The sequence below is a fragment of the Myxocyprinus asiaticus genome, chromosome 1, assembly GCF_019703515.2.
Source record: "Myxocyprinus asiaticus isolate MX2 ecotype Aquarium Trade chromosome 1, UBuf_Myxa_2, whole genome shotgun sequence".
Lineage (NCBI taxonomy): Eukaryota > Metazoa > Chordata > Actinopteri > Cypriniformes > Catostomidae > Myxocyprinus > Myxocyprinus asiaticus.
In genome coordinates, this window is record NC_059344.1 from 16,369,501 (window position 1) to 16,397,334 (window position 27,834).

The 27,834-nt window shown below is 37.9% G+C and overlaps 1 protein-coding gene and 1 pseudogene across 2 annotated transcripts in view; both read right to left on the reverse strand.

Moving 5' to 3' along the window:
* Positions 1-15,518, reverse strand: part of LOC127451292 (nectin-4-like) — a 37,953-nt gene extending 22,435 nt beyond the window's left edge. Inside the window, exons 1-3 of one of the 2 annotated variants that reach the window (XM_051715985.1) lie at positions 14,970-15,518; positions 4,672-4,875; positions 2,519-2,686 (exon numbers count right to left, since the gene is read on the reverse strand). In XM_051715985.1, coding sequence (XP_051571945.1) covers positions 2,519-2,686; positions 4,672-4,875; positions 14,970-15,024 — 427 coding nt within the window. In that variant the 5' untranslated portion in view covers positions 15,025-15,518. Of the gene's footprint in view, positions 1-2,518; positions 2,687-4,671; positions 4,879-14,969 lie in introns of both variants that reach the window. The other variant, XM_051715897.1, reaches the window with a different exon arrangement.
* Positions 15,519-18,058: 2,540 nt separating this feature from the next.
* On the reverse strand, positions 18,059-27,333 carry LOC127415783 (uncharacterized protein C4orf54 homolog; annotated as a pseudogene).
* Between the last annotated feature and the right edge of the window lie 501 nt (positions 27,334-27,834).

The following is a 27,834-nucleotide window of genomic DNA, read 5'->3' on the forward strand; positions in this document are numbered from 1 at the left end:
TTCCCAATAACAGCATACATCTGGGCAGTGCTAGCCTTATGGTTAACGGGTTGTCACAGTATATGAAAGAAACCTTTAATCAAATGGCAAAGGAAATGTTACAAAAGGAGTACTGTATCCTTGTCTTGTCCTATAACTATGGGCAAAATCACTGCTAACTGCTACTGGATCGCTGTAAACATAGACTCAACTCTATTCACTATATATTGTATATAGAAATGTGGATTTCCTAACTCAACAAAACTGTGTGAGGATTTTGGGAGGGTTTACTGAGGGTCAGGTCAAAAAGTATGTAACACAAGTATGTACGCAATTAATTGCAAGAAAACACAATTGTCAGTGCTTGGCATACTTAACATGCATTCTTGCGATCTATGGTTGGAACAAGCCTCGGTACCCAAGAGTTACTTTCAAATGTTGACATTAAACTGGATGTATCATTATTCAGATAGTTTGCTATAAGCATGTGGACAGTTTAACTAACGAAAACAAAGCACCTTAAATTACTTCTCAATGAACGGATGGGATTTTCTGAAACATTCAAGTAGTAATTACATTAAAGGAATAGTTCACCAAAAAATTTAAATTATCTCATCATTTACTCACCCCCATGTCATCCTAGATGTGTATGACTTTATTTCTTCTACAGAACACAAATTATGATTTTTTAGAAGAACATTTCAGCTCTGTAGGTCCATACAATGCAAGTGAATGGCCAAACTTTTGACACTCCAAAAAGCACATAAAGGCAGCATAAGAGTAATTCAGACTCCAGTGTTTTAATCCACATCTTCAGAAGTGATATGACAGGTGTGGGTGAGAAACAGATCAATATTTAAGTCCTTTTTTGCTTGAAATTATTCTCCCCGCCCAGTAGGGGGTGATATGCATGAAGAATGTGAATCACCAAAAACAAAAGAAGAAGAATGTGAAAGTGATGCGACTCCAGTGAAGACATGGATTACCACTGGAGTCGCATGGATTACTTTTATGCTGACTTATGTGATTTTTGGAGCTTCAAAATTTTGGCACTCATTCACTTCCATTGTACGGACCAAAAGAGCTGAGAAATTCTTCTAAAAATCTTCATTTGAGTTCAGCAGATGAATGAAAGTCATACACATCTGGGATGGTATAAGGGTGAGTAAATGATGAGAGAATTTAGATTTTCGGGTAAACTATTCCTTTAATACACTCCTAACCCTAACCTAAACCCTAAACCTAACCCTAAGTCTAACAGTACAGAGACCAAAGCAGCATTATTTTACTTATTTCTGTGCTAATGTAGTTTCTTGCTTGCCAGAGATCAAAAGGGATGTGACGTCAAAAGCACAGCACTGGCAATTTCCGTGTCATGAACAATCGAGGCATGCTGGCACTTGTCTAGAATTTGGCACATCGGGTCCGGATTTTGGGTGCAAAAAAAAAATAAATAACTAAAAGAAATGGAAGTAACCTCAGATTTCTCATGCGATCATGTTGCTTAAAAAAATAGTTTCATTTTGTCAGGAGTTCATGTTAATGCCTCGCAGAAATGCAGAGAATGCAACGTGTTTGGACAGTTTGTAATGCAACAACGCATTTGCGTCTAAATACTATATATGTGTACATTATGCAGTATTTCATGTCTATAGCTAGTAAAGAACAAAAATACTCTTCTTGAACTTCTTCATTTGGTTTGAAGAATGGCCTTAGATGTTATGGAATATAAACAACGCACCATAAATGCATAGACAATAATAACAGATATTTAATGTTAGGCCTGAGATGTAAGGTCTAAGAGACCATAAGTGTAGAGTGAATATTCAGAATACTGGGTTAAACTACGAAGGCACGTTTAGCTCCCAGACAACACATACAGAGAGATAGGGGATCATACATACAAAAGTGCTTTTAGAACAGATTTGGGTGTGGCATCGTGATACTATCTGAAGGATGGATTAAAGAGTATGTTATGGTATCAGTTGCCTTCTTTTGAATCAAATGAATGACTCTCTTATGAATATGTCTACTGTTTGATGCATATTGTATACACAAATGGCAAGAGTTGGCAAAAAACTGTTCCAATCTGATTGGCTGGCAGCTATGCAACTTTCAGGGGTCACTATGCAATGTTTTTTTTTATTAATCTGCCAGGAAACAAAGTTATGTAACAAGTTACCATGCTGCTACAATAAGCACTACCAAGGGAGAAGTTATTGCTAGATTTGCCAAAGTTTGCAGTTAGTTGCAAGTAAACATAATACTCCTTAAGCGCAACAGTTAATTCTTAATCTGCAGAGTTGTGTCTGTGCTGTTACTTTTCAAAGGAAGGAAATCCTGAAGTCCGTAAAGTCAACACGCATTTTACACGGATTTCTTCAACTTAGTTTGATTGCTTGGTCCGAAACCATGTTTGATTCCACCCCAAAACATGCTTTGCAGTGATCTTCCAATGTACTGTACAATGCATTAAATAAAAACATTAAATAAAAAGTTTGTTGCCCATGTAGCACTTCATAATGGTGAATGTACTTACTCCAAATTGTGAGAGAAACCTCAGTCTCAAAGTTTCCTGTGGGGAAGGTGGCGACTTTGCAGATGTACTTGCCCTCATCTGAGGAACTTGTGCCCATAATTATCAGAGCAGAGTCTGCTATTGGGTCGCTGGTCTCGAACCGCACACGCCCTGCATATGCAGAGTTCTCTAAGAGAGAGAGAGAGAGAGAGAGAGAGAGAGAGAGAGAGAGAGATTGAGAAATTTAGATAAGCTGCAGAGTAACTAAATAAAGTATTTTAGCTGGAAGTGTGCTTGTCACATTGATTTAATGACATTAAGATAGTTTTATGATGTAATCTCTTGCAAAATCTGAATAACACTTCAGAAATGATCTGCAGATTCTTTTAATCCCAAGATACTTACAGGAAAGTACAGCTGTGACACAAAACAGTAATCATGCAGCTAAGAATGCGACACAAAAAACATATTCTCCTTTTTTCTATTATATCAACTTTTATGCAGTTACTGTTCTACTTCTACTCTAACTATGTACTCTTGGTTTATTCTTTTCAGCTACTATGTTTAACTCCTAAATTGCATGTGTGTTTTCCCTCATTTGTAGGTCGCTTTGGATAAAAGTGCCTGCTAACTGAAATTATGTATATGTAAATAAATGCAAGATGAGTACAGAACGTAAGTGTCAACCCTCTATTGCATTAGGGAAACAAACCCATTTTCTTCACAGAAGATGCAATGAAATGATTAATAATAAAGGGATGAAAAAAATATGCTTTTTCTTGGTCACACTATGTCCTGCACATTTTGCATTGGAGAAGTGCCCTCAGAAAAGCTATTTTTATTCATTGTTTGAGAGCATTGTCCTTTACTGTCTTTTTATTCGTATTCTGAACGCTGCAAAATGGATATTAACTCATTTTCACAACAAATATTTAAAGCTTTACTTCTAAAGATATTAATTGTAATTTTGAAACATATGTATAAAATCATGACCGCTCACATGAGATGAGGACTCTAGTTATACCAGTAACCTTATAAAAGCTGTTTTATTCTACATTGGGCAGGGGCGCCCTCATGGGGGCTGCCATTTTAGAGTCACATGACCAGCTGAATACGACTTGCTTAAACTCAGTAACCTTCTTGTTATTGGACACTTTCACTCTTGGATTAAATTAATCATGGCTGATTGTGAATAGTGAATTTCTACAATGGCATCTGTAACTGAAAACTATTGATTTTGAAGGATGCTGCATCCACACCACTAGGAGAAACTGTAAATGAAAGATGACATAAACAAAAAGTTACTGAGTGCACCTTTAATATGTAAAAAAAAAAACTTTGTCTTTGATTAATTTATTTCTATTGTCGCACAATGTTACCGCCAATCAACATGCCTAAATCTATTATCCTCAAATTATTACTTTTCTGAATTTTTGTTTTATTTTAATAATGAGGTTCATTTTATGCAAGTTGTCATGGCACGGAAGTTGTAAAATTTAATTGGATAACTTTTAGGTTAGTAAGCAGTTTGATCAAACTAAACCATCATATTAACACGTATATTGTTCAAGTACTGTGGCTATTCTTTTGAAACAGTAAGCATTTTAATGTATACGGATTGGCCCCGTTCACTTCATATGGTGCCTCGTCACCTCAATTTTTTTGTGTGGCAATCAACATTATGCCACAAATGCTGTCGACTGAGCCTAACTTGTACAGAACCCAGAGTATTGACAAGACAGCTAAGTGAGCAAACAACATTAAACCACAAAGCATTGATTAGAATCCAAAACGAATACAACTGAAGTACTGCAGAATAAGTAGTTTAAATGACTCTGGCATCCCTTGCGCATGGAGAGGATCCTGAGTTACTTGAACTCATGTTCTCAAAGTAAGATTTTCCATATATTGAAACCAATACATTAACTTCTTCATTAACAAGTGCAATAACACCTTGTGGCATCAAGGCATAACAAGCCGAGAAAAGTGCAGAATACATAATGTATTCATGTAATGTATAATACAGTGTTTTGGAAATGCATGATTTTCTTTGTTAATGACAATATTAGTAATAGGAAACAACATAATGTACAGTATGTTCACAAATGTTTAACAATTCAGGTGTGGATTTGTGTAAAGTAAAAGACAAAGACTGTTGTTAAAAAGTGTTTTACCTGTCTGGCCATCACTGAAATGAGCAGTGATAATCTGTTCTTCATCTCCATTCGAGTTCTCTCGAATCCACATCACCTGCACCACCTGAACCTCATTGTCTGATACATTGAATCGACAGGGTAAGCGTGTGCCCTCCTCTGCCACGGAGTACAGAGGCCAGGGGGTGTGAGGGGGGTCTAGAAACTGGTATCCACTAACACAAGCTGCTAAAAAAGAGGGAAAGAGAGAGTGAGAGAGATGACAGTCTTCAACAAATAAACCAATAAGCCATTTGGGGAATCATCAAACAAGTTTATTATCCTGCTAATTACTGTATATTGAGAGAACTGCTTCACTGATTCATCCTAGACATAAATTTTATGAACACATTTTAAAAAGTTCACAGATTGTTATCATGGAGCTTAATGGTTTTTTCTACAATGTAAACTAGGAAAGGTAATTTCATCAAAATATACTCTGACGCTGGCTTGACAAAACCTTGTCTGAAACTTTGTGGACACCTGAACAACAACATTCATACTGTATGTGCTTGTTGAACACTTCATTTCAAAATAACTTTTTAGGGATTAATCCCACTCTTTGCTGCAGTAACGTCTTGCACTCTTCTGGAAAGGCTTTCCACCTGATGTTGAAATATAGCTGCATGGATTTGCTCCCATTAAGACATGGGATTCAGTGAGGTCATGCACTGATGTTGGGCGATGCAACCTGGCTCGTAGTCTGCGTCCATTTCGTCCCAAAAGTGTTCAAGGGGGTTCAGGTCTGGGCTTTGTGTTTTTCCGCACCAGGCTCAGTATATTATTTCTTAATGTAACACACTTGTCATGTTTTTTTTTTCAAGTTTAGTTCCTGTTCCTGTCATGTCATGTGATTTCCTGTTCCCTCATGTGATCTTGTCATGTGTTTCCCCTGTTCATGTGTCTTGTTTTCATTGGTTCATTGTTTGATTACTTTGTTATTAGTCTTGTCTTTTCATTGGTTTAAGTTCATTTAGTCTTGTTATCTTGTTTATAGTTTAGTCTTGTGATTGGTTGTCCTGTTTACCTGTTACCCATGTCCTTGTATTTAAGCGCTCATGTTTGCCATTGTCTAGTGTCAGGTATTGTGTATGTAACTTTGTATCTGGAAGTCAAGTCCAGTCCATGTTAGTAGTTAGGGGTTTTTTTTTTTTTTTTTTTTTTTTTTTTTTTTTTTGGATCTCACGATTGGAAATAAACTGCTTTTGGGTTCATCGCTTCACCATCGTCTCTTCGTCTGCCTGTTTCCAGCATTGTTACAACACTTTGTGTATATGGGCACTTTTATGCTGAAACAGAACGCTATTCTCCGTGGCATCCACGCACAACTCACCACGTGCCCCACCGAGAGAGAGAACCACATTATAGTGACCATGTGGAGGTTACCCCATGTGACTCTACCCTCCCTAGCAACCGGGCCAATTGGTTGCTTAGGAGACCTGGCTGGAGTCACTCAGCACACCCTGGATTCGAACTCGCGACTCCAGGGGTGGCAGTTTACTTGCTGAGCTACCCAGGCCCCGGAAGCACACAATTCTTTAGAATGCCACTGTATGGTGTAGCATTAAGATTTGCCTTCACTGGAATAAAAGGATTAGACAAGGGGATGTCCACAAACTTTTGGCCATTTAGTGTAGATTCAGTTGAAAAGAGTATCTAACAACAAGATTGTTAATGATGTAACTAATCAACTTATTTTTTTGTATGTATGTACTTATTATAAATTTGATGCCTGCAACAAATCTCTTTGACCCTGAGAACATGAAGTCCGTTATTTAAACTTGAAAGATGCACTCGTCAGACCACAGCACACATTTCCAATGTCCAGCAGTCCATCTGAGATGTGCTCAAGCCCAGAGAAGTCGGCACTGCTTCTGAATGATTTTCAGTATTTTTTTTTCAGCCTTGCCCTTTACTCACAAAGTTTCTGAACCTTTAATCAGATGATGGACTGTAGCTGGTAAAATCCTTAAATTACTTGCAATTATTTGTTGAGAAATGTTGTTTTTATTTATTTAATTTTTTTTATGTTTTCCACAAATTATTGAAACACAAGCCTTGCTCACCTATCAATCTGCTTACTTGTGGAATGTTCCTAACAGGTTATATATATATATATATATAATTTCTCAGCCTTCCCAGTTTTACATTTTCCCCATTACAACTTTTGGAATATGTTGCAGGCATCAAATGTAGAATGAGTGTTTAAAAAAAAAAAGAAACTTTTTTTTTTTAATTTAAAACATTAGGCTAATTATCTTGTCTTTGTACTGTTTTCAATTGAGTACATTTCAAAAAGGATTCTAATGGATAGTTTCAGTCCTGGATGCTGATTGGTCAATACAGTGTTCCTGCCATGCTAAAATACACAATACTGTAACACTTGTTCACCTAGCTACTGTGTACATTAAAAGCAAAAACAAAAAATCTCATTGGCTGAACTAGATTCAATCATGGACAGTGGTTCCACAAGTTTGAAATGATATTTCTGAAATTAAAATAACCAGTTAATTTCAACTTAAATACTTTATAGAGGGAACCTAACTGAATCAAGTAAACCCAACACAATTTAGGGGAAGTAACCCAATTAAGCCCACCCAAATCTAAGTTTGACATGTTTTCTTATATAAATGTTAACAGCTTTCCAATAAAGTGAGCATTAAATCAAAGATTCATCTCTCATCTAAACACTTATGTTTTGTCATAAACTGACAAAATTAAGTAACTTTATTTAACTGGAAATGTGAAAAGTTCAGAGTGGGCTTATAAGGAACATGTGTACCATTTAAGCCCACATGTGTTCTTAATAAGCCCACTATGCTTTTAACACTTATAAATAAACACTTCAAGTTTTATTTTATTTTGTATTATTATTATTATTATTATTTTTATTATTTAGACCTCAAACATCATAACCAGTAAATGAAATATTTAATTTCAGAATCTGACAGTCCTTATAATATTTTTTCTCTACCCATTCATTTTCTCCCTGCAATGAAAATAGATTCAGTATGTAGCATTGACTGGGAGTTCAGTTTAATATGAGGTTTATGGGTTATTTGCTCAGTGGGCTTATTAGGAACAATAGGGGTCAGTGGAAAATAAACCTAAATAATTTAAAGTAGATTCAAGGTAAACACATGTTTTCAGGAATAAAAAAAAACACTATATTTTAAAATGTAGAGCATGTTTGTTATTGTTGTTTAAACCAATAAAATAATAATTCTGCTTTTAATCTTTTTGTTTTCATTTATTTATTTTTTTATCCCCTTTTCTCCCCAATTTGGAATGCCCAATTCCCACTACTTACTAGGTCCTCGTGGTGGCGCGGTTACTCACCTCAATCCGGGTTCCGGAGGACAAGTCTCAGTTGCCTCCGCTTCTGAGACAGTCAATCCACCGCATCTTATCACGTGGCTCATTGTGCATGACACCGCGGAGACTCACAGCATGTGGAGACTCATGCTACTCTCTGTGATCCACGAGCAACTTACCACGCGCCCCATTGAGAGCGAGAACCCCTAATCGTGACCACGAGGAGATTACCCCATGTGACTCTACCCTCCCTAGCAACCGGGCCAATTTGGTTGCTTAGGAGACCTGGCTGGAGTCACACAGCACATCCTGGATTTGAACTCGCAACTCCAGAGGTGATAGTCAGCGTCAATACTCGCGGAGCTACCCAGGCTCCTGCTTTTAATCTTTGAGTAAACACGCTTTTCAAAGGCACTGTTCCTTATGAGCCCACATGAAAATATATATTTCTAAAAAAAGTTATATTTCTGGATTATAATTACAGACAGAGCACTAAATCTTGTTTGAGCTCAAGAAGCTTCCTGAATCTTTTAATTTAATTTGGTTATCAGCCGTAGCTCCAGAAACTCATAATAGCCATCTTTTCAAATGCAAAGTATTGCTGTTAAATACAAAGACAATAAATAATATCAAGTATCATTTGATTTATTTATCTCTTAATTTTACATTTTTATCGTTCCTCACCTGGTTTGTTCACCTGACTCCAGAAAAACTGCTTTATTGATGTCATAAAAAGGTTTGGAACAACTTCCAAAATGGCCGCTGAACAGTGGCAGCGCATGTTCCCAAATAATTCAAGAACGAAACATTTGATTGGCTCTAAATAAAAACTCAAATGATACCAACAACTGTATGCATTTCCTCTGCAACAACAATTTTTTTCTCTTGCTTTCTGTCTTTTATGTATTTCAAAATAGAACAGTATGTGGACTTATATGGTGCATGGTCTTAATTGGGTCACTTTGATGTCAAAATAATTAATGAAACTCTTTTAGTGATATACTACCTAGTGATAGCAAGTGTTAGCATGCTAAACATGCTGTTGAAAATTATTACTGAATGCAACTTAGTCACTATGCTATGGTAAGCACAGCAAAAGCAATTTGTAGAAAACTCAAAATTAATTGTATTTGTCCTCAACCAGTGCTCAAGATCCACTCTTCACCACGATGGTAACCCCCAAAACTACAACATAACCTAAATTCTTCTAAATATCCACATAAACATTAAACATTAATAAGTACCTTTATACTTTTATATTCATTTTGCACAAAGGCACATAAAATAACACTTTATTATAACATTTACTCTCCTTGTCGAGTCCCATGCAAAACAAGCTTGGAACTAGAAATCCTCTGCCCAGTTTCAGTAAATCAAACATGGATTAAGTGAAGCTGACAAGACACATTTTTAGTTGAATCAGCTCAGTTAATTTAAGCTTCCTTGGTTACATATATTTTTTGAGTAATATGACCATGGGAGGATTGAGTAAAACTGACAATAGGGAAAGTAAATTTTTTTGAGACACAATCAATGGAAACAATACACCACAACAAATTCCTTATCAGAACAAAACCTACTTTTTGGTAACTCATAGCCAATAACATGTAAGCCATTGCTTTATAAATCTGCTCACAATCTATCACGTTGCTGTTTCAGTGAGCTAACACAGCAACCTCCACCACCCCACCGCCACCAGTTGAGTCCCATCCTGCACGGGGGTAGGCTCCTCGTCCCTGCCTCCTATCTCCAGCAGGATCTGATGGTTCTGAGTACAGCTTTTTCGGACTGCCAGACAGGGCTTACGCCAAAGAGAGACATTACATTCCTGTTTTATATTCATCAAATAAATGTAATCCAAAACTTTACTCAAGTCTGTGAGTCTTCCTGATAGAAATACCATATACCAAAACAGAGTTCAAGCAGTGGTTTTATAAATTGAGGACCACATCTTTAAGTGAAATTTACTGGCATAAGAAAAAGAGCAGGATTTTCATGAACGGAATATTAGGCCATATTGGCTGAGATCATCTGCTATCTTCAGTATGATGGAAACCTGAACGTTTCATTTTTCATCTCTCTATTGAACAGGCAGAGAGAACAGAGGGGGAAGCAGACATGGGAAAAGAAATGGAGGACAAAATAAGAAAAAGGAAGGGGTGAGAGAGACAAACAGGTGTCTGGAAAAACAGTTAATGGACGAGAGAGGCAGATATGCTGCTCAAGTCATTATGTGTCTCAAGGCTAATTACATTTGGGAGGCAGAAAAGCATAAGCAAACACACGCTCAAATTCAGTGTGCACACACAAAGTTCATAAATGTTCTGAATATCAGATGAACTATTTACATTTAAATTGAAATTATGCAATTACAGTGGGGCTCAAAAATCCGAGACAACCCAGTTACTCAAAAATCCTGTTAAAACCAACACAGAAAGTTGAAGGATTTTGACAGATTTTAAACAATTAGTGTTATGATATAAAATTAAGAAGATATTTATGAGATTCTATTTCTTGGTCACTGTCAAATAAGCACATTTTTGACATTGATATGAAGGTAAATCAGTAGCAAAACTCGAGAGCTTGCATATTAGGATTTGACAACATGGACAATAAATATTTGTACTAATACGTTGAAATTTACACACAGCACCGATGTGAATACTTGTAAATAAAATTTTTTAGTTGAATGTTGCAATCTACACTCACAGACAATAATTCAAAACTTGTGCTCTGAATTCAGAATTGCAGACAAGTAGTCACAAATGTGTAAAATTACATTCACATAAATACAACTACAGACACAAACTTATATTACATGAACTTTTGTACTTTAATTCATTTTCGCAGTACAACCACAAATCGGCACCTATAACCTCTTAAATCTTCACGCCTCGATTTTTGCAACTGCGAAAAACCTGTAGCAAAACTCACTTGTGCACTTGTAAAATCCTGATGCGAGTGAGCAAGACCAGTGTTTGGAGGGGGAGGGGGCAATGAAGTCATTTTATTGGTTGATGCCTAGCCAATGAAATGGGATGTTTTTGTACGCGATGACGTCACGCCACAGTTGCAGCCTGCGCCTATTTGTAATGGCAAAGTGAAGGAGTTTCGTCAACTACTACACTCACGAAATTCTATTTCCCCAAGAGGAAAATTCTTCTGGAACTCTGTCATTAATAACATAAATTGGAGGATAGCATGGTTGTTACCTTATAAATATTGCATGACTAATAAGATCAAAGAAGTGCATTTTAAAATCTTGCACAAAACTTACCCATGTAACCTACATGTATATATCTAAGTATTCTGATGTGAATAACTCATGTACCTTTTGTGGGAACAATAGTGAAAGTTTTTCTTTTGTGATCTTGCTTGATCTGCTTTTTTGGCATGTCTCCATTGTTTTTCCAAGTTAAAGTTAAAATATGATTTTTGGGTGAAATACATTATATTTTATTTTGAAAACAGATCCCTGGAAAACACTGTCAATTTTTTTTTTAAATATTCTGGTTCTGAAATTGTATATACACAAACAGAAATTTCTTAAAAATGACCTATATTTGCAGAATTCATGCCGGAAATCAAGTGCTTAATAAATGTTAAGAGATATATTAGCGATTAAAAAATATATATTTTTTCTTGCTTGTTATGATGAGATCTTTCCTGCCTCATGAGTGATGTGAATTAAATTTTTTTTCTTTTTACTTTTTGTGTATAAGTAATGTCAATTATTTTGCTACAAATATGCAAGTCTGCAAGTCCTTTATTGAACTTTTTCATTGTAATCTTTTTTTTTTCTTCAATTAAAAAAGAAAGAAAAATATTTTTTTTGTAAAAGCGGTCATCGCGATGGAGGGATCTAAAAATCCGAGGGTAAGTTTTTTAATAATTAATTAAATAGTATTAAAAAAAGTTTTGTAAAACTCCCACACTTATCAATACGTTTTCCTTCACTGATATACTAACGTATATTATTGATGAAGACTACTTTCCACTCGACAATGTAAAGTTTTAACAGGCGTCCACGTATTGTACAGGTAGTTGTCCATTAGTGTGATGTCTAAATAGCCAACATTCATTATTCTTTTAGCTGAAGCAAGTTCGCTGATGATGATCAAAAATTAAGGGAAAATGCACATTATCTTAAAATAAACCATGACAAAGTGATCAGGGCCCCAACGCAAAGCTGTCTTTTATTATCACGCTGAATGAGGTTTATTTTAAGATAATGACAGGCTGATTGTCATTATCTTGATGTGTCTGCTGAACACAAATATTTTTAGAAGAATATTTAAGCTCTGTAGGTACATAAAATGCAAGTGAATATTGCCCAAAACTTTGAAGCTCCAAAAAGTGCATAAAGGCAGCATAAAAGTAATCCAGGTGACTCTGGTAGTTAAATCCATGTCTTGCGAACAATCTACAATAGGTGTAGGTGTTCTTTTGTTTTTGGTGAGAATTTATAGTAAAAAGAGACATAAATACTGATCTGTTTCTCACCCACACCTATGATATCGCTTCTGAAGACATGGATTTATCTACTGGAGTCGTATGCATTACTTTTATGCTCACTTTATGTGCTTTTTGGACCTTCACATTTTGGACCCTATTGACTTGTATTGATGGACCAACAGAACTGAGATATTCTTCTTTTTTTTTCTGCAGAATTAAGAAAGTCATACACATCTGAGATGGCATGAGGGTGACTAAATGATGAGAGAATTTTTCCTTTTTTGGGTGAACTATTTCTTTAAATGAGAAAAAATGCAAAATAGATGCATTGTCACTGGTCTCAGACTGTTGGACACACTGTGAATTGGGTAAATGCTGAAATTCCTTGATCATAAAACAAGCAAAGACAAGGATGTCATTATGTTGTTTGGGTTTGTATATATTAATGAAGCAGTGCATAATGTACTGTATATTGTTAATGAGCTTTACTCATGAAACTGAAGAACAATTTTTGGGAAGTAAACCATGAGAAATATTCTTACAGAAATTGGCACACTCAATTCAATGGGACAATTTACATACAAATAAGCTTCTGAATGGTTTTCAAAGACATTTGTTCTACGCATGTTTCATGAATGAGGCCCATATTGTTTTGGATATTTAATAGACTGCTCTCTCTGAGTCTGATCTCTATTAAGGTTTCCATACTTTTTATGCATCCTTTTTTTTTTTTTTTTCCATAATGAGAGCTCAGTGTCCATGCAGGTTTAAGAAATATGTTCTTCTCTATTAACTGGACACTAAATGGGACTGGGCACTTTGCTTAAAGTGCTCTATGATCATAGACCAGGTCGGTGACCCTGGCTGTGATCCCTATAATTCTTCAGTTTCTGAGTCACTTTCACTTTCACAGTCATTAGCACATGAAGGCACCTCAATGGACAAGGAGACTGGCTTTGGCAGTCTTTTTTTAAGTTATCATACCATAATGTCTAATGATCTTTCAACCAACCAGCAAATCGCAGACACAGGATTTTGGGATATGATGTGCAGTGAAAGCTTTGTTTGCTGCCTTCAAAAATGCAGGCATCTTAGTAGACAGGAAGTGACACAATTATTGGATTCAGAAATGCCTTGATTCCTTCTTACCACCTGTGTGTACAGACTCCAAAGGCAGCATTTTTAAGCTTTCAGAAGTAGCCAGTGTGATCTATGCAATTAAAACACAGATTTACCCAATAAGGTTCCTAGTTGCTGTCCTCTGTTGCCTAAACCTTTCCCTAAAATCAGTGGCCTGGATGGAATGATGTTCCAGGCTCTCTTCCTCACCCTTACTCTAAGTCTAACCTGACTTAATGATTGGACGAATGAAACGTTGTTCCAGGCCCTAAAGAATGTTGATGCATGCAGGAAAATGACTTCGTTATAGTTCACCCAAAAATGAAAATTCTCTCATCATTTATTCACCCTCATGCCATCTCAGATGTGTATGACTTTCTTTCTTCTTCTGAATACAAATGAAGATATTTAGCAGAATATTTCAGCTCTGTAGGTCCATTCATGAAAGTGAATGGTGTCTAGAACTTTGAAGCGGCAAAAAGGCATACGACTCCACAGGTTAAATCCATGTCTTCAGAAGCCATATGATAAGTGTGGGTGAGAAACAGATCAATATTTGTAAAAAAAGTCTTTTTTTACTATAAATCTTCACTTTCACATTTTTAAATAAATATTTTTTTTTTATGCAGTTCACATTCTTCATGCATATCACCAGGAGAATTTATAGTGAAAAAATAAATAAAATAAAAAACACTTAAATATTGTAATTTTTCTCACCCACACCTATCATATCTCTTCTGAAGACATGGATTTAACCACTGGAGTCGTGTTGATTGCTTTCATGCTGCCTTTGTGTGCTTTTTGGAGCTTCAAAGTTCTGGCCACTATTCACTTACATTGTATCGACTTACAGAGCTGAGATATTCTTCTAAAAATCTTTGTTTGTTTTCAGGGGAATAAATTCATACATATCTGGGACTGCATGATCGTGAGTAAATGATGTGAGAATTTTCATTTTTGGGTGAACTATTCCTTTAATTGTATAAATCACTAAGCCACATGCTCAGGCCAAAACACTGAAAAATGTAAGTTACGTTGACAACACCCTCATCTCCATCACACCCTTATTCCCACAAGACACACAACTGAATTAGCCCAAAAACACTCCTTAAGACTTCGCACAAACCGCACAGTGAGTGAGTGTGTATGTGCGAGCAGGGCAACGCCAGTCCGTCACTGAATCACACACACACTCACAGGACTGTCATCAAAACCAGTTCTTCCAGTAATATCAGACAACCGTAAAAGTGTTGTGAAGTACTCTACCTAAAAGTTTAACCCCAAATAGTCAAGCAAAGTGCACAACATGTGAAAAAGCTGCGGGGGAAAACAACTTTAAGAAAAATACATGAACAATATATTTATGGTATTGGGCCTATAAAATAACTCACCTGAATTCCAAATGATCAAAACAGCAATAATAAATGAAACTGTCTTCATCGTCATCCAGTTCAGTGTGCGACTTTTCACCTGAGCCCAATTTATCAATTTGGAGATTTCAAAATGATGATCATTATTAAAACACAAAAACAGTGTCCCTGTCAAGCACTGGCTGTATTCCCAACGAAGTCAGTCATAGATGTCAATCCCGCAGGAGATGTTGGAGAAGAGGAAATTCCCAAATGAAGAGGGTCATAAAATCCAAAGCATCACAAAACGTCAAAGCTCACTTCGTTACGAATCAACATATCAAATACACCTATTCGTTCATCTGGTATCCATATATAGCAAACGATATCAGCCAACAGAAGGTGTTTTCTCCATGCGTAAATCTTCAAAAGAGCGCGCAAACCTTTTTTGGTCCAGTAAAAAGTGTTTTCGTCTAATTCAAGCCCTAATAAAAAGTTTTAGCACTGTCCATCCGACGTTTGTTTGAATTTGCTCGGAGAGAGGGAATTTCTTGAAGACACCTGTTGGGAAAAGCTCTCCTTTGCGCAGTCGCGCACATGTTGTTACGCGCACTGCTGAACTCAACTTTCCCGTTTTTAATCCGCGTGTTTCTTCCCAATCTGCTGATTTAATCTAGCTACTCATTTAATATTGCGCAACTGCGTAATCGTTGGGGATTTTCATGCATCTTTAATGACCGTTTGAATTCAACTTTTAACAAGACAAGAAACAGCAGCTCTATCTATAGCTATATACATTTATCAAAAGGGGAAATAATCATATAGGAATGCAATAAGAAATCTGTACAGGATTCCAATATTTGTTAGAATCTGGAACCAATCCCAGAGGACCCTAATGGATTTTTATTTTTATTTATTTTTTTTAGATTCAAACAAGAGCTTTCAAATAGTTCCCAATTATAATTATAATTATTATTAACCTGCCCCTGTAGGACATAAAAAGATCTGAAGTTTATGTTCTGGGATCTCATGTAACTGTTTTCCTTTAGACATTATTCTAAAGTGAGTAGAGGATTATACAATATCCATTAGGAGGTTTCTAAAAATCCTAGAATCATATTCATTGCATATCTGATTAATTATGCAAGTGTGGTCACATCTCTGGAATTAGTATGTGTATGAAATGGCTAAATGATTGTTACTGATCTTTAATCTAACCTGAACTGCAATGCATCTGGTTACATTCTTTGCCTAAAGGTGAGGGAGCACCAAAACTTTAAACCTGTTCTCCCTCCTGAAAACAGTTAAAGCCTCAGGGACTTTAATGTGTTCAATGGAAAAGTGTTCCAGAAGAGCATTTTTGTGCAGAAAAAGACAGTTATTCATTATAAATATAATTATAATTATATTATATTCATTATAAATATAAAGAAAGGTCACTGTGATGTGCATATCTGCCAGTGTATATTGCCTGCTATTGGTTTCTTTTTTAAATTTCTTTAATACCACTTAAAACTATTATTGATATTTGTATTGGCGCTGTGCCAATACTGTGAACTAGTCATTTCAGTGAAGCATTTTGAAAACTGAACATTGAAAAATTGATATAGACAAATAAAAAGCTCCTTTGGAATACAGAATTCTTATTTGAATCAAGATATACTTTGAAAAAAGCTATATAGAGAAAAATGAATTGATTTAAGTATAGTAAGGGGTGTTAATCGAGTTACCTGTATCGTGCCTTTCAATTTCCTGTTCTTGTTTAATTAAAATACTTTACTTTTTTGGTTTAATAATAAAACTAGTTAACTTTTTTTTATGAAGTCTGTGTAGGTGGTCACAGTTAATGGCGTATGATGACATGGGGAATGATACCATCTAGAGGAAAATGTGAGAAAGTTTCAAATTGCATAGTTTATTGTTTCAAGTGCACCAGTGGTTCTCTCTCTCTCTCTCTCTCTCTCTCTCTCTCTCTCTCTCTCTCTCTCTCTTAGCCATGCCCCCATTTCAAAAAAGAAAATCATTTTGAATCTGAACTTTTTGTCACTAGGCCTACATTGATACGTTATTTTCTGTATACTTTTTGTAACTAAAATAAAGCATTTCAAATACTTTATATACCTCTTACAATATCCATAAGAATAAAGAGAATAAAGATGATAGAAAAAGAATATATAGAAATGGAATAAATAAAAGAGTGATATTGCTTTGCAGGAGCAATGTTAAAGGAATAGCTCCCCCCAAAATAGCATTTCTTTCATTATTAATGTACCCTTGAATTGTTCCGAACCAGTAACATATGTTTGTTTTTTATCTGTGAAACACAAGGATGGGGGATGATTGTGAATTTATCACTTACTGTCAAGCTCCAACATCACATAAAAGCACCATAAAGTGCATATCACCTGTGCACTGTTTCAAGTCATCCGAAGCCATAGGATACTTTGTGCCAGAAACAGACCAAAATACTTAAAGGGATAGTTCAACCATAAATGCAAATTCTCTCATCATTTACTCACCCTCATGCCATCCCAGATGTGTATGACTTTCTTTCTTCTGCAGAACCCAACAAAAGATTTTTAGAGGAATATTTCAGCTCTGTAGGTCCATATAATGCAAGTGAATGGTGACCAGAAATTTTTTAACTCCAAAAATCACATAAAGGAAACAGAAGTAATCCATAAGACTCCAGTGGTTAAATCCATTTGTTTAGAATGGATATGAAAGGTGTGTGTGTGAGAGAGAAATAATATTTACATCCTTGTTTAATTCTAAATCTCCACTTTAACTATTACTTTCAGATGTGAATATGAAACTAAACAGGCACCACATGTGACTTTCAGATGTAAAAGTTGAAGTGAATGTGGAGTTAGATTTAGAGAGAAAAAGGACTTAAATATTGATCTGTTTCTCACCTACACCTATTATATCACTTCTGAAGGTATGGATTAAACCATTGGAGTCTTATGGATTACTTTTATCTTTTCTTTATGTGATTTTTGGAGCTACAAAGGTCTGATCACCATTCACTTGCATTGTATGGACCTAAAGAGCTGAGATATTCTTCTAAAAATCTTTAGTTGGGTTCTGCAGAAGAAATAAAGTCATACACATCTGGGATGTCATGAGGGTGAGTAAATGATGAGAGAATTTCATTTTTGGGTGTACTATCCCTTTAATTTAAATGGAATAATTCACCCAAAAATTTGGTTCCAAACACATACAGTACAATTTTCTTTATACTGTGGAACACAAAGGGAAAATTTAACAGTTTGAGTGCTTTTTTTTTTTTTTATAGTGGGGCAATGCACAATAAAATTATGAACCAAGAAATACACCCAAAGTCTTAAAAACGAATTAGCAGTTAATGGACATTATTCATGAAACACAAGCATGCAGTCGTACATACACTGTCGCATTCAATTCAATGTGACAATTTACGCAAGAATAGTTTTACATATTATTTATACTGAAATTCGTTATGCTCATGTTCTGCGAATAAGATCCGATTAGAAAAATATATATATATTTTTTTAATTTATTTATTTTTAGTTTTTTTGACTGACTCATAACCTACGGTTTATTAACATATTCTGAAGGTGCTGAAAGTTTTTTTTTTTTACAATAATCTATTTGCAGATGGGTTTAGCTACCCTCTGAAAATTTCCAACCACTTTCATAATGATTTAAAGGCAGACAATCCATTGTACAACACAAAATGAAACAAGTTGGTTAAACAATGGGGCAAAACAAAGAGCCACAATTAATACTGGGAGAAGAGTGGGCGATTTCATTATCCTGATGACTGTTTGTGATGAAGGAAATCATGATTCCAAAAGACAGTTTAGTAAAAATGGAACAAACCGGACACCAAATCAGTGAGACGGTGATGGCTTTTGGCTCCTGTGTAAAACAAAACAAGAAAAATATTAGAAACTGAGAGCTTGTACATTTCATAAATACATATTTTTCAGCTGTCAGTCATCAGTTAACAGGTTAGTTGTTCAGGTCATACCCAAAATCAAGCATGATCGTGAACCATCTGTTGTGTGCTCTTAGCTGGATTATTGGTCACTAAAAGTTTGCAGTTCAGGCATCTAACGTTACTCCCTGTGCTGCCTGAGGGCACGTCCGCCGATTTGTTTATATAAGAACCCTCAGCCAAGGTTTGGCCCGCCTCTGGGTCTTTCCCTTTAACATAAGGTTGTCCTATAAAAAGGTGACCCCTCTGTGCCCCAAAAGTCTTAGGTCGATCCTTGATGTCCAGCAGCAGCTGTCCCAACACTGTATCAGCACAAACACATGCCACAAACTGGCTAAACTTTCTCTCCTCCCACGTCTATGCCAACAATGCCACGCCTCTGCCCTTCTAGCCATGAAGTGTGTGCAGAAGCTATGCCACACTCTGCTCTGCATGGATCTTATCATCATATCATATTATGTATCATATCACAGATATACAGTAGCTTAAGGACACAACACAGTAGTGAAGTATTTTTGAGGATTACTCTATTTTATGAATGGGAGCATTTTTCATACGTACTGTATATAAGGGAGATTGGGGCTAGTTGTCACACAGGTAAGTTATCACAAGGGCTATATCTCAGAGTCAAAAGTCCAATTGTGCAAATGTGTGTTTTCTCTAGCAGAGATTTTATATGTTGGTTTCAAACACCTATAGTTTAAAACCTTCTTAAATTAGAATTTTTTGGTAAATTTCACTATCATCATATTTTTGTTATAGCTCTTGGTTAAACAAGTGAACACAATCAAACCACACTGGTATAAGTTCTGGCTAGGGTTAACTATATTCTAAAATTAGATGTTTACCAAAAGGAATAGTTCACTTAAAAATGAAAAATCTCTCATAATTTATCACCCTCTTGCCATCCCAGAAGTGTGTCTTTCTTTCTTCTGCAAAATCCAAATGAAGATTTTTCGAAGAATATCTCAGCTTTGTAGGCCCATACAATGCAAGTTAATGGTGACCAGAACTTTGAAGCTCCAAAAAGCACAAAAAGGCAGCATAAAATAAGACTCCAGTGGAGAAATCCATGTCTTCTGAAGCAATATAATAGGTGTGGGCGAGAAACAGATCAATGTATAAGTCATTTTGTACTATAAATCTCCTCCTTGACCAGCCCCGACCAGTAGGTGACGATATGCAAAAAAGAATACAATCAAAGAATGTGGAAGTGAAAGTGAGAGTGGAGATTTATAGTAAAACATTACTTAAATATTGATCTCTTTCTCACCCACTACTATCACATCATGGATTTAACCACTGGAGTCTTATGGATTGCTTTAATGCTGCCTTTATGTGTTTTTTGAAGTTTAAAAGTTCTGGTCACCATTCACTTGCATTGTATGGACCTACAGAGTGGAGATATTCTTCAAAAAAATCTTTGCTTATGTTCTGCAGAAGAAAGTAAGCCGTACACATCTGGGATGGCATGAGGGTGAGTAAATGATGAGAGAATTTTTATTTTGGGATAATTATCCCTTTAAATGTGTTTTTAGGAGAAAGGTAAATTTCATGAAAGTCAGGTCAAGGCACGTTGTCACATTTTTATTAGGGCAGTTTGGTGTTGCATGTGTTATAAATTTCATAAATGTATACATCAATTATGGCATTTATTGGCCACAACAACGTTTTGATATTTTTACATTAGGTTTTCTAATTTTGTTTCATGAATCATTTCAAACAGTCACACTGGTTTCAGTGCAAAACGTGCAATGACTCCTTGGTTTAAATATATTATATAACTGAGATGAGGTGTATCACAAATACAAAACTTTAAAGACAGCTTGAAATAACATTCGCAAAGCATCTAACTTCAGTAATATCACATATTTCCAGCTGAAACAGAAAATTTAGCAGAAAATAATGCAAAGTGGCACTTAACTTTATCCATCGGGATTTGATTGGATCATGAATGTTAGACTGTGATTTTTTATTTTATTTTTTATCCCCTTTTATTTCCAATTGGCATGCCCAATTCCCACAACTTTCTAGGTCCTCGTGGTGGTGTGGTTACTCACCTCAATCCGAGTGGCAGATGACAAGTCTCAGTTGCATCCGCTTCTGAGACCGTCAGTCCACGCATCTTATAACGTGGCTCGTTGTGCATGACACCGCGGAGACTCACAGCATGTGGAGGCTCATGCTATTCTCCGTGATCCACGCACAACTTACTTCATGCCCCATTGAGAGTGAGAACCCCTAATCGCAACCACGAGGAGGTTACCCCATGTGACTCTACCCTCCCTAGCAACCAGGCCAATTTGGTTGCTTAGGAGACCTGGCTGGAGTCACTCAGCACACCCTGGATTTTAACTCGCGACTTCAGGGGTGGTAGTCAGCGTCAATACTCGGCCCCCTAGACTGTGATTCTAATATTTTTCCCCGCCCACACATGCCCTCCAAACCCAACACTCAAAAATAGCATGAGACTACTAGCTTGCAGCTTCAAAAAAAGTATAAATAACCCATAAACAACTGTACAACAAGAGCTGTAATGGTTTTGTTTCTCCTGTGTAAATGGTCATCTTTTAGTTTACAGCTGAAATGTTTTAAAAGGCCCATAAATAAGGCACTTTTGCAACCTTTAGTCTATTCCTCTCCAAGTGGTCAAGGGGAGGGAATTCTTACATATTAATCATCTAATCACTGGTGATCACTGAAGAAAAGTCATTTGAGTTCATCAATATGCAACCTAGTCTCATAGAATGAACGTTATTGTAACTACATTTTTGCATTTTTATGCACCCTGTTAATATTTTGTCGCAGCTTCGTTGTGAAATAAACACTTGAGGCACTACAACAACTGCGTTTTATTTACTTTCACACAAATCACGACAACAACGACTGATTATGTCTTAAAAAAAAAAAAAGGATTTTTCAAATTATCACTCACACACTGCTTTGTTATAATACTGAAACACGCTTACTCTAACTCATCATTAGAAAACTATACATTTTAATGCTTATATTACAGACACTTAGATTTAAACACTTATTCCAATGTGATTAGCTTCCACGGTAGCTCACCTCATAGAGTGTTATACTTTGAACTCGGACCAAACCCACAAACTGACACGTGAGACCATTATAAAAGCGTTAAAGTTAGTTTTATGTTAGGGAGGTAAGTTTTACTGATTAAAACCTCCATTTATTATTCACCTTAAAAACCTTGTCTGATTACGACACCATTTTACCCACTTTTCCGATAAATAATTTCTGAGGTCTGATGGAAGATAGTACGTAATGTAAACCTGATTGAAATATGTAGCCTATTGTTTTACACTTAAAATATAACATATTTTACTACAGTACCTTACAGAGTTTGAGAGCTTCATTGCAACAGAGTTGTATTTAAATGGGTGAGTTTTTTTTATTGCATTTATTTTATAAGGCAATATTTCCCCCAAAACAGTGTTTTCAAGTGTCCTCTCTGGAAAATGTGGATTTAAAACAATGCCTTTGCGATCTTGGGAAGGGAACACACCCCTATGTTGTATTGCTATTTAGTAGGAAACTGGCATTACTTATAAGGTTGTACATTTTCCATTTTCAATTCTTAAAAAATCTATCTATCTATCTATCTATCTATCTATCTATCTATCTATCTATATATATATATACATATATATATATATATATATATATATATATATATATATATACCTAGTATATACATATATATTAGCCTATTTTAAAGATGTATGCCATTCAGTTTCGTAACAAAATTCCATCTGATTGAATTGTGTAATGTTTAACACAAATTAATCAAACTTAAATATATATATTTTTTTTTTTACATAAAACATTACTCATTACTTAAAACATTACTTCAATTTGAAGAAATTTCATTATGAAATTGAATCTTCAAATGATTGTTTTTGAGTGTATTTAAGCATATTATGATCAACCTAACAAACAACACTTTTAACAACTTATACAACCAGCTCATTCAAAATTTTAATTAGTTTGATTTGCATTTTTCTCTATGCATGCAAATATCAATATAAAAATAAAATAATCGTACTTACGCTGTAGGTGATTGGGGCTTTACCTATGCTCCACCACAAAGCTCATGGTGGTGCCATCAAATGAGGGGGGTGCGATGATCCTTGGCCCTTGCTGGGAGGTGATGTTAATGACAGGTTGATTGCTGTTGGCTAGCCTGTTGGTGGTGACGTGTTGAGCCATAGTGGTGGTTTGTAATGACTTCCCAGATGGCATATAATAAGGACTCTCCATGTAAGCACCATCCTCCTGCTGTCCCATGTGTGAATGGGATCGATCCCCATCATCTGCTTCTGACTGCATAGAGAGCTGGGACTGAATGGTGCGGGCGGGGATCACTGTAGTTGGCATGTATCCCGGGTAAAACATGTAGGTATGGCCATAAGCTCCTGGACCAAGGGCGAGGGGGGATATTGGCAGATGGACGGGGGTCATGGGAGGCTGCTGCTGCATAGGGACGTCCACATACTGCCCAGTCTCTGGGTCAAAGAGACGTCTGGTGGCCGGCTGGACTGGAGTGTCCACCAGGTAGTAGTTACCTGTGGTGGGGTCCAAGAGCATCTTTCTTTGGGTCCGCTGGAAGTGCTCAGTTGGGACTGGGGAAGGATGAACTGTAGGGGAGAAGCAAATGACTTGAGGCTGAGCAGCTTGCATTGCAAAAGGCAGGGGTGTGTGGTAAATAGTGGCAGTAGGGGTACCTGGGGGCCGTGTCTCCATAACAATAGTTGATTGTTTGGAGGACTGATGGCTGTCTTTGTGAGCGAGGTTGGGTGCTGGGCTGGCAGTTTGGGTTTTACCTCCTGTGGCTGGGATCGCATAAACTGCCGTATTCCCTAGTGCAGCTGCGGTTGGCTTGAAGGCGGAAGTGGCGAGAGGCTTCACGGGTATGGTAAGGTAGTTCTCTGCATCTGCAGTAGCAGTGAACTGTACAGGGGCGAACTCTGCCTCACTGCCATTTAGCCTCTTCCTCTCCTCCATCACTCGTTTCGCCTGAGATACCTCAGGTAGTTTTGAAGATTTTGGCGTCATACCCTTGGAACTGAGCGATACTGGCGATGAAACATGTGATTGTGGTGACTTTGTGGAACTTGTGGCTAAAGGTTTCTGACTGTGACTCAAAGATATGTTCTCACAGGGCGTTCCTGTTAGCTGCGTGAGCGCTTTAAGGATAGTTCTCTCATCCTGGGTGATAGGGGCGGTCGGTGACTTCGGTGGGTCCTTTTTCTCTTTTTTAGCTGGCATCTCAGTATGGGTTGATGGAGGCCCTGCAGAGATTTTTTCAGGGATTGAATCTCGTCCCACAAACTTCTCCATGCTTGTTGTGGGAGCCGAACTAGCACTTTCCTGCTCCTCAACAGCGTCCCCATGTTCTTCGCTGGCAATAAGCGAAAGCACGTGGCTATCTGTTATTGGCCGTGGGTCTGTTTTTCTCTTCCATTCATTCTTGTCGAAAACATACAACTGCTCCATTGTTTTGACAGCTGCTTGCAATTTCTCCAAAGCAGCCTGGTTGGCCATCTTGGGTTCGGTTATTCTCTCGCTCGTGTCACTCGTTTTATCTTGTCTATTGGCACTTGTCTCAATTTTTAATCCTGTTGGCACCTCTTGCTTTGAGTTACCTAAAGGAATGCTGTTAACCTGTTTCTGGATTGGCGTGCTCCCGTTTTTGGGGCCCTCCACAGAAACCTGAGGAGTTGACCTGTCAGACTCAAATATATCCTCGGGAAATCTTCGCTTTGCAGGGTCTATTAAATTTCCGGCTTGCTTTGCATTGCTATTTGTATTCACGGACTGGCATTTAATCACTATGGGCGAGAGAGAGGCCGAGTTCAGATATGTTCTCTGCTTTAATATCTTGTGCTGTCCGTCTGGGGTCCCCTGGTTACACTTGTTTTCGTTACTATCTAAAGCCACAAAGTGGTACGAACTCTTCACCAATTTACGCACGTCTCTAACCTGGTGAATAGGTGTCTGTAGCTTACCCTTGTTATCTCTAACGTCTCTGACTATGAAGTGAGGCACTTTGTCAGACGACTCGCCCTTAAACGCTGCAGAGAGCGCTTGACATCTGGTGTCATCAGCTGTCTTTATCAGGCTCGCAGCATTACAGTCTATATTGGGAGTCAGCAGCTTTGCGATATTGAACGGGTCACTTTTGTTATCCCTTACGCTCCGCAAACTTATTTTAATTTCTGGTGACTTGGATGTGACAGCGTTGCGCGTGGTATCTGTGACATATAGGGTGTTTGAGCGCATTCTCATACCTCCTTCGTTGCGCATGGAATAACTCCTAATCGGCGGCGGTTTCCTCGGTTCCCTCTCACCGGACGGAAGTTGGATACTTGGCACAAACAAATGTGACATTTTAGTATGCTTGCTCGTCGCCGGATCGATGTATACGTTCGTTTCCCTCAGACACCGGTCAGTCGGTGGCAGTTTCCCTTCAGGAGTTTTCTCGTTTTTATGTTCCTTTTGAAACCCTAGCTCGCCGTCCCTCCAGTATCTGAACGCGCTATTTTGGCTTCGAAGCAGCGTGCTTTTGGATGCTTCGAATGCTCCTTTTTTAGCATCGAACCCTGCTTCGTTCGCCGTCTCTAAATTCGTTTCTGATACTCTAGTCGAAGCCTCTTCCTTGCGACTGTCGTCTTTGGCATCGTTTGAATTGCTGTGCACTCTGTGCCCAAGTTCATCCACGCACACGATAGTGAGGTCCGAGTCGGCCTCGGAGAATTTCGGTCTTTGCCTGTGCAGCCCTTCGGAATTTTTCGTTGTCACTTTCTCCTTCTGCGCTTCATGTTCGTGCGTCGCAAAACAAGGAGAGGGCGCGTGATGGGTCTCACATATCTCGCCCCTCTCCATTTTGCGCTCCTGCTCAAACTGCATTTTCTTGGAAATGACATTTTTTAGGAGACTCGATGCGAATATTGCTTTCTTGTGCGCGTCTTCCATGGTTTCCCCTGCATTGCAGGGTGGCTTGCTGGCCTCACACCCCTGAGCGCTTGGCAAGGTGTTTGTAACTTCATCTGTGGAACGTGATCCTCCAGCATTACGCGCAAATTTTGCGCGCCTTGCGTTTCCAGACTGGAATGTAATGTTTCGGTCAGTCTTATGACCCCACTTTGCCCCTCGCCAAACTTCCCCTTGAGCTCGATCTTTTTTGTCGTTGGAGATGCGTTTTTGTGGCAACTAAATTGCCGTTCAAAGCAAATATCTCGACTGGGGACGCTCTCATACTTGTCAATGTCAACCCCGTTATCCCCTTACCGCCTCTCTTTTTGGCGAAATGGACATTAGATGTGGTGCCTTTGTGAGCTTGTATGTTTTGATCTCGCCCCTTGGACATGTTCACATTGTCATACATGAGGTCAACAAACGTTGACATTCTGTTTATTCCCAGTCCATGCTCTGATGCGGAGGACTCACTAGAGGTACTGAAATAGATGGCATCGAAATATGGGTATGCCAAACTTTTAAAAGCTCTGGCAGTGAGGTTACGCACTTCTTTATCGGCGTCATCCAGCTCGCTCACCGAGCTGGAAGCACCGCTGGAATACTCGTTCACGTCTTTGCTTTTCAGTTTTCTGCCAAAGTGCAGGCGCCCGGGCGCAGCAATGAAACACTTGGCGTTATCACACTCCGTGTCTCTTTTTGCATCTGTCCCTTTCAAAACTTGTTTGCCAGGATCTTGGATGTTGCATGGCTCATTTCTAGCACGGGAAGTGGCTTTGACTGACAAGTGAATCTGCCCGGCTGTATTTTTATTTTTATTTTATTTTTTGACAGGTTTTCATCTGAGCTGGCACATTTGTCTGTGTCACAGAGTTTGCTTTCGACTCGTGTTCGACTGCGCCTGATTGCTTTTCATACCTGCGTCTTTTGCGCACATCGTTTCATCACTGTCAAAAACGCGTAATCGACAAACGAGTAGACCTGGTGATCGTCTTCGATATCCCAGCTGGATCCCGTCTCAAAGTCGTAATCCACATCATGGTCCATCTCCAAAAGATGGATTTCATGGGTTGTGATATAATGGGACTCATCTTCGTGGCGTGCCATGATCGGAAAGCACCACAGTAACCTCATCATCCGACTCACTTTTGCTGCTTAGATAAACTTCTCAGCGTTTTCGCCTGCTCTTTGTGTCTCCAACTTTTCTTGCGCGCTCTCCGATTGGGGGTCTCGCTCAGTCTCCTCAGCAGGGGATTCGGTACAGTCCGTTTCGTTTTTATAGATCCGAGGTGCTTCCGAAGATGCTCTTTCAAAGGAGCTGGTCTTTTCTACAAACTCCTCTAGTTTGGTGTGCTTAATTTGGTGAGTGGACGGACTGGAGGACCCCCGGTTACCCTCGTCTTGGAGTTGCGCGTTTGAATCTCTCATGCCACTGATACTTTTAATAATTACCAGTTGACTTACGTCGCCAGTCAATGTCACTTTTACTGTTTTTGTATCGTCTAATTTCAATTCCAGTAAGTCGTTCAAATCCACATAATTCGTCTCTTCCTGTGCAGCTATCAAGTTGAAATCCCTGTTGGAAAGCAAATTCTTGAACGAATCCGTGTCTTCTCGGTTTTCTCCGATGCTGCCATTGGCATTGTTGGTGATCAAGCTGTAGTTCTACAAGCTCATGCGTTTTAGGAGAAACACCAGTCCCCAGGAATCCCTACAGCTTTCCCTGTTGTCCAATCCTAGTGGAGCTGTGTTTCTGCGCTGCCTTCCTCACCCACAGTTGTTACTGTGGCATACTTGAGCCCGTTATTTTACAGGCGCGCCTGCGGAGACAGTCGTAGAATGCACATGTCCGCAACCTCCTTGTGCGCAAGGTGCGCAAAAACTACTCTCACTTTAATATCAGTAATGTCCGAAACAACAACGCTGACA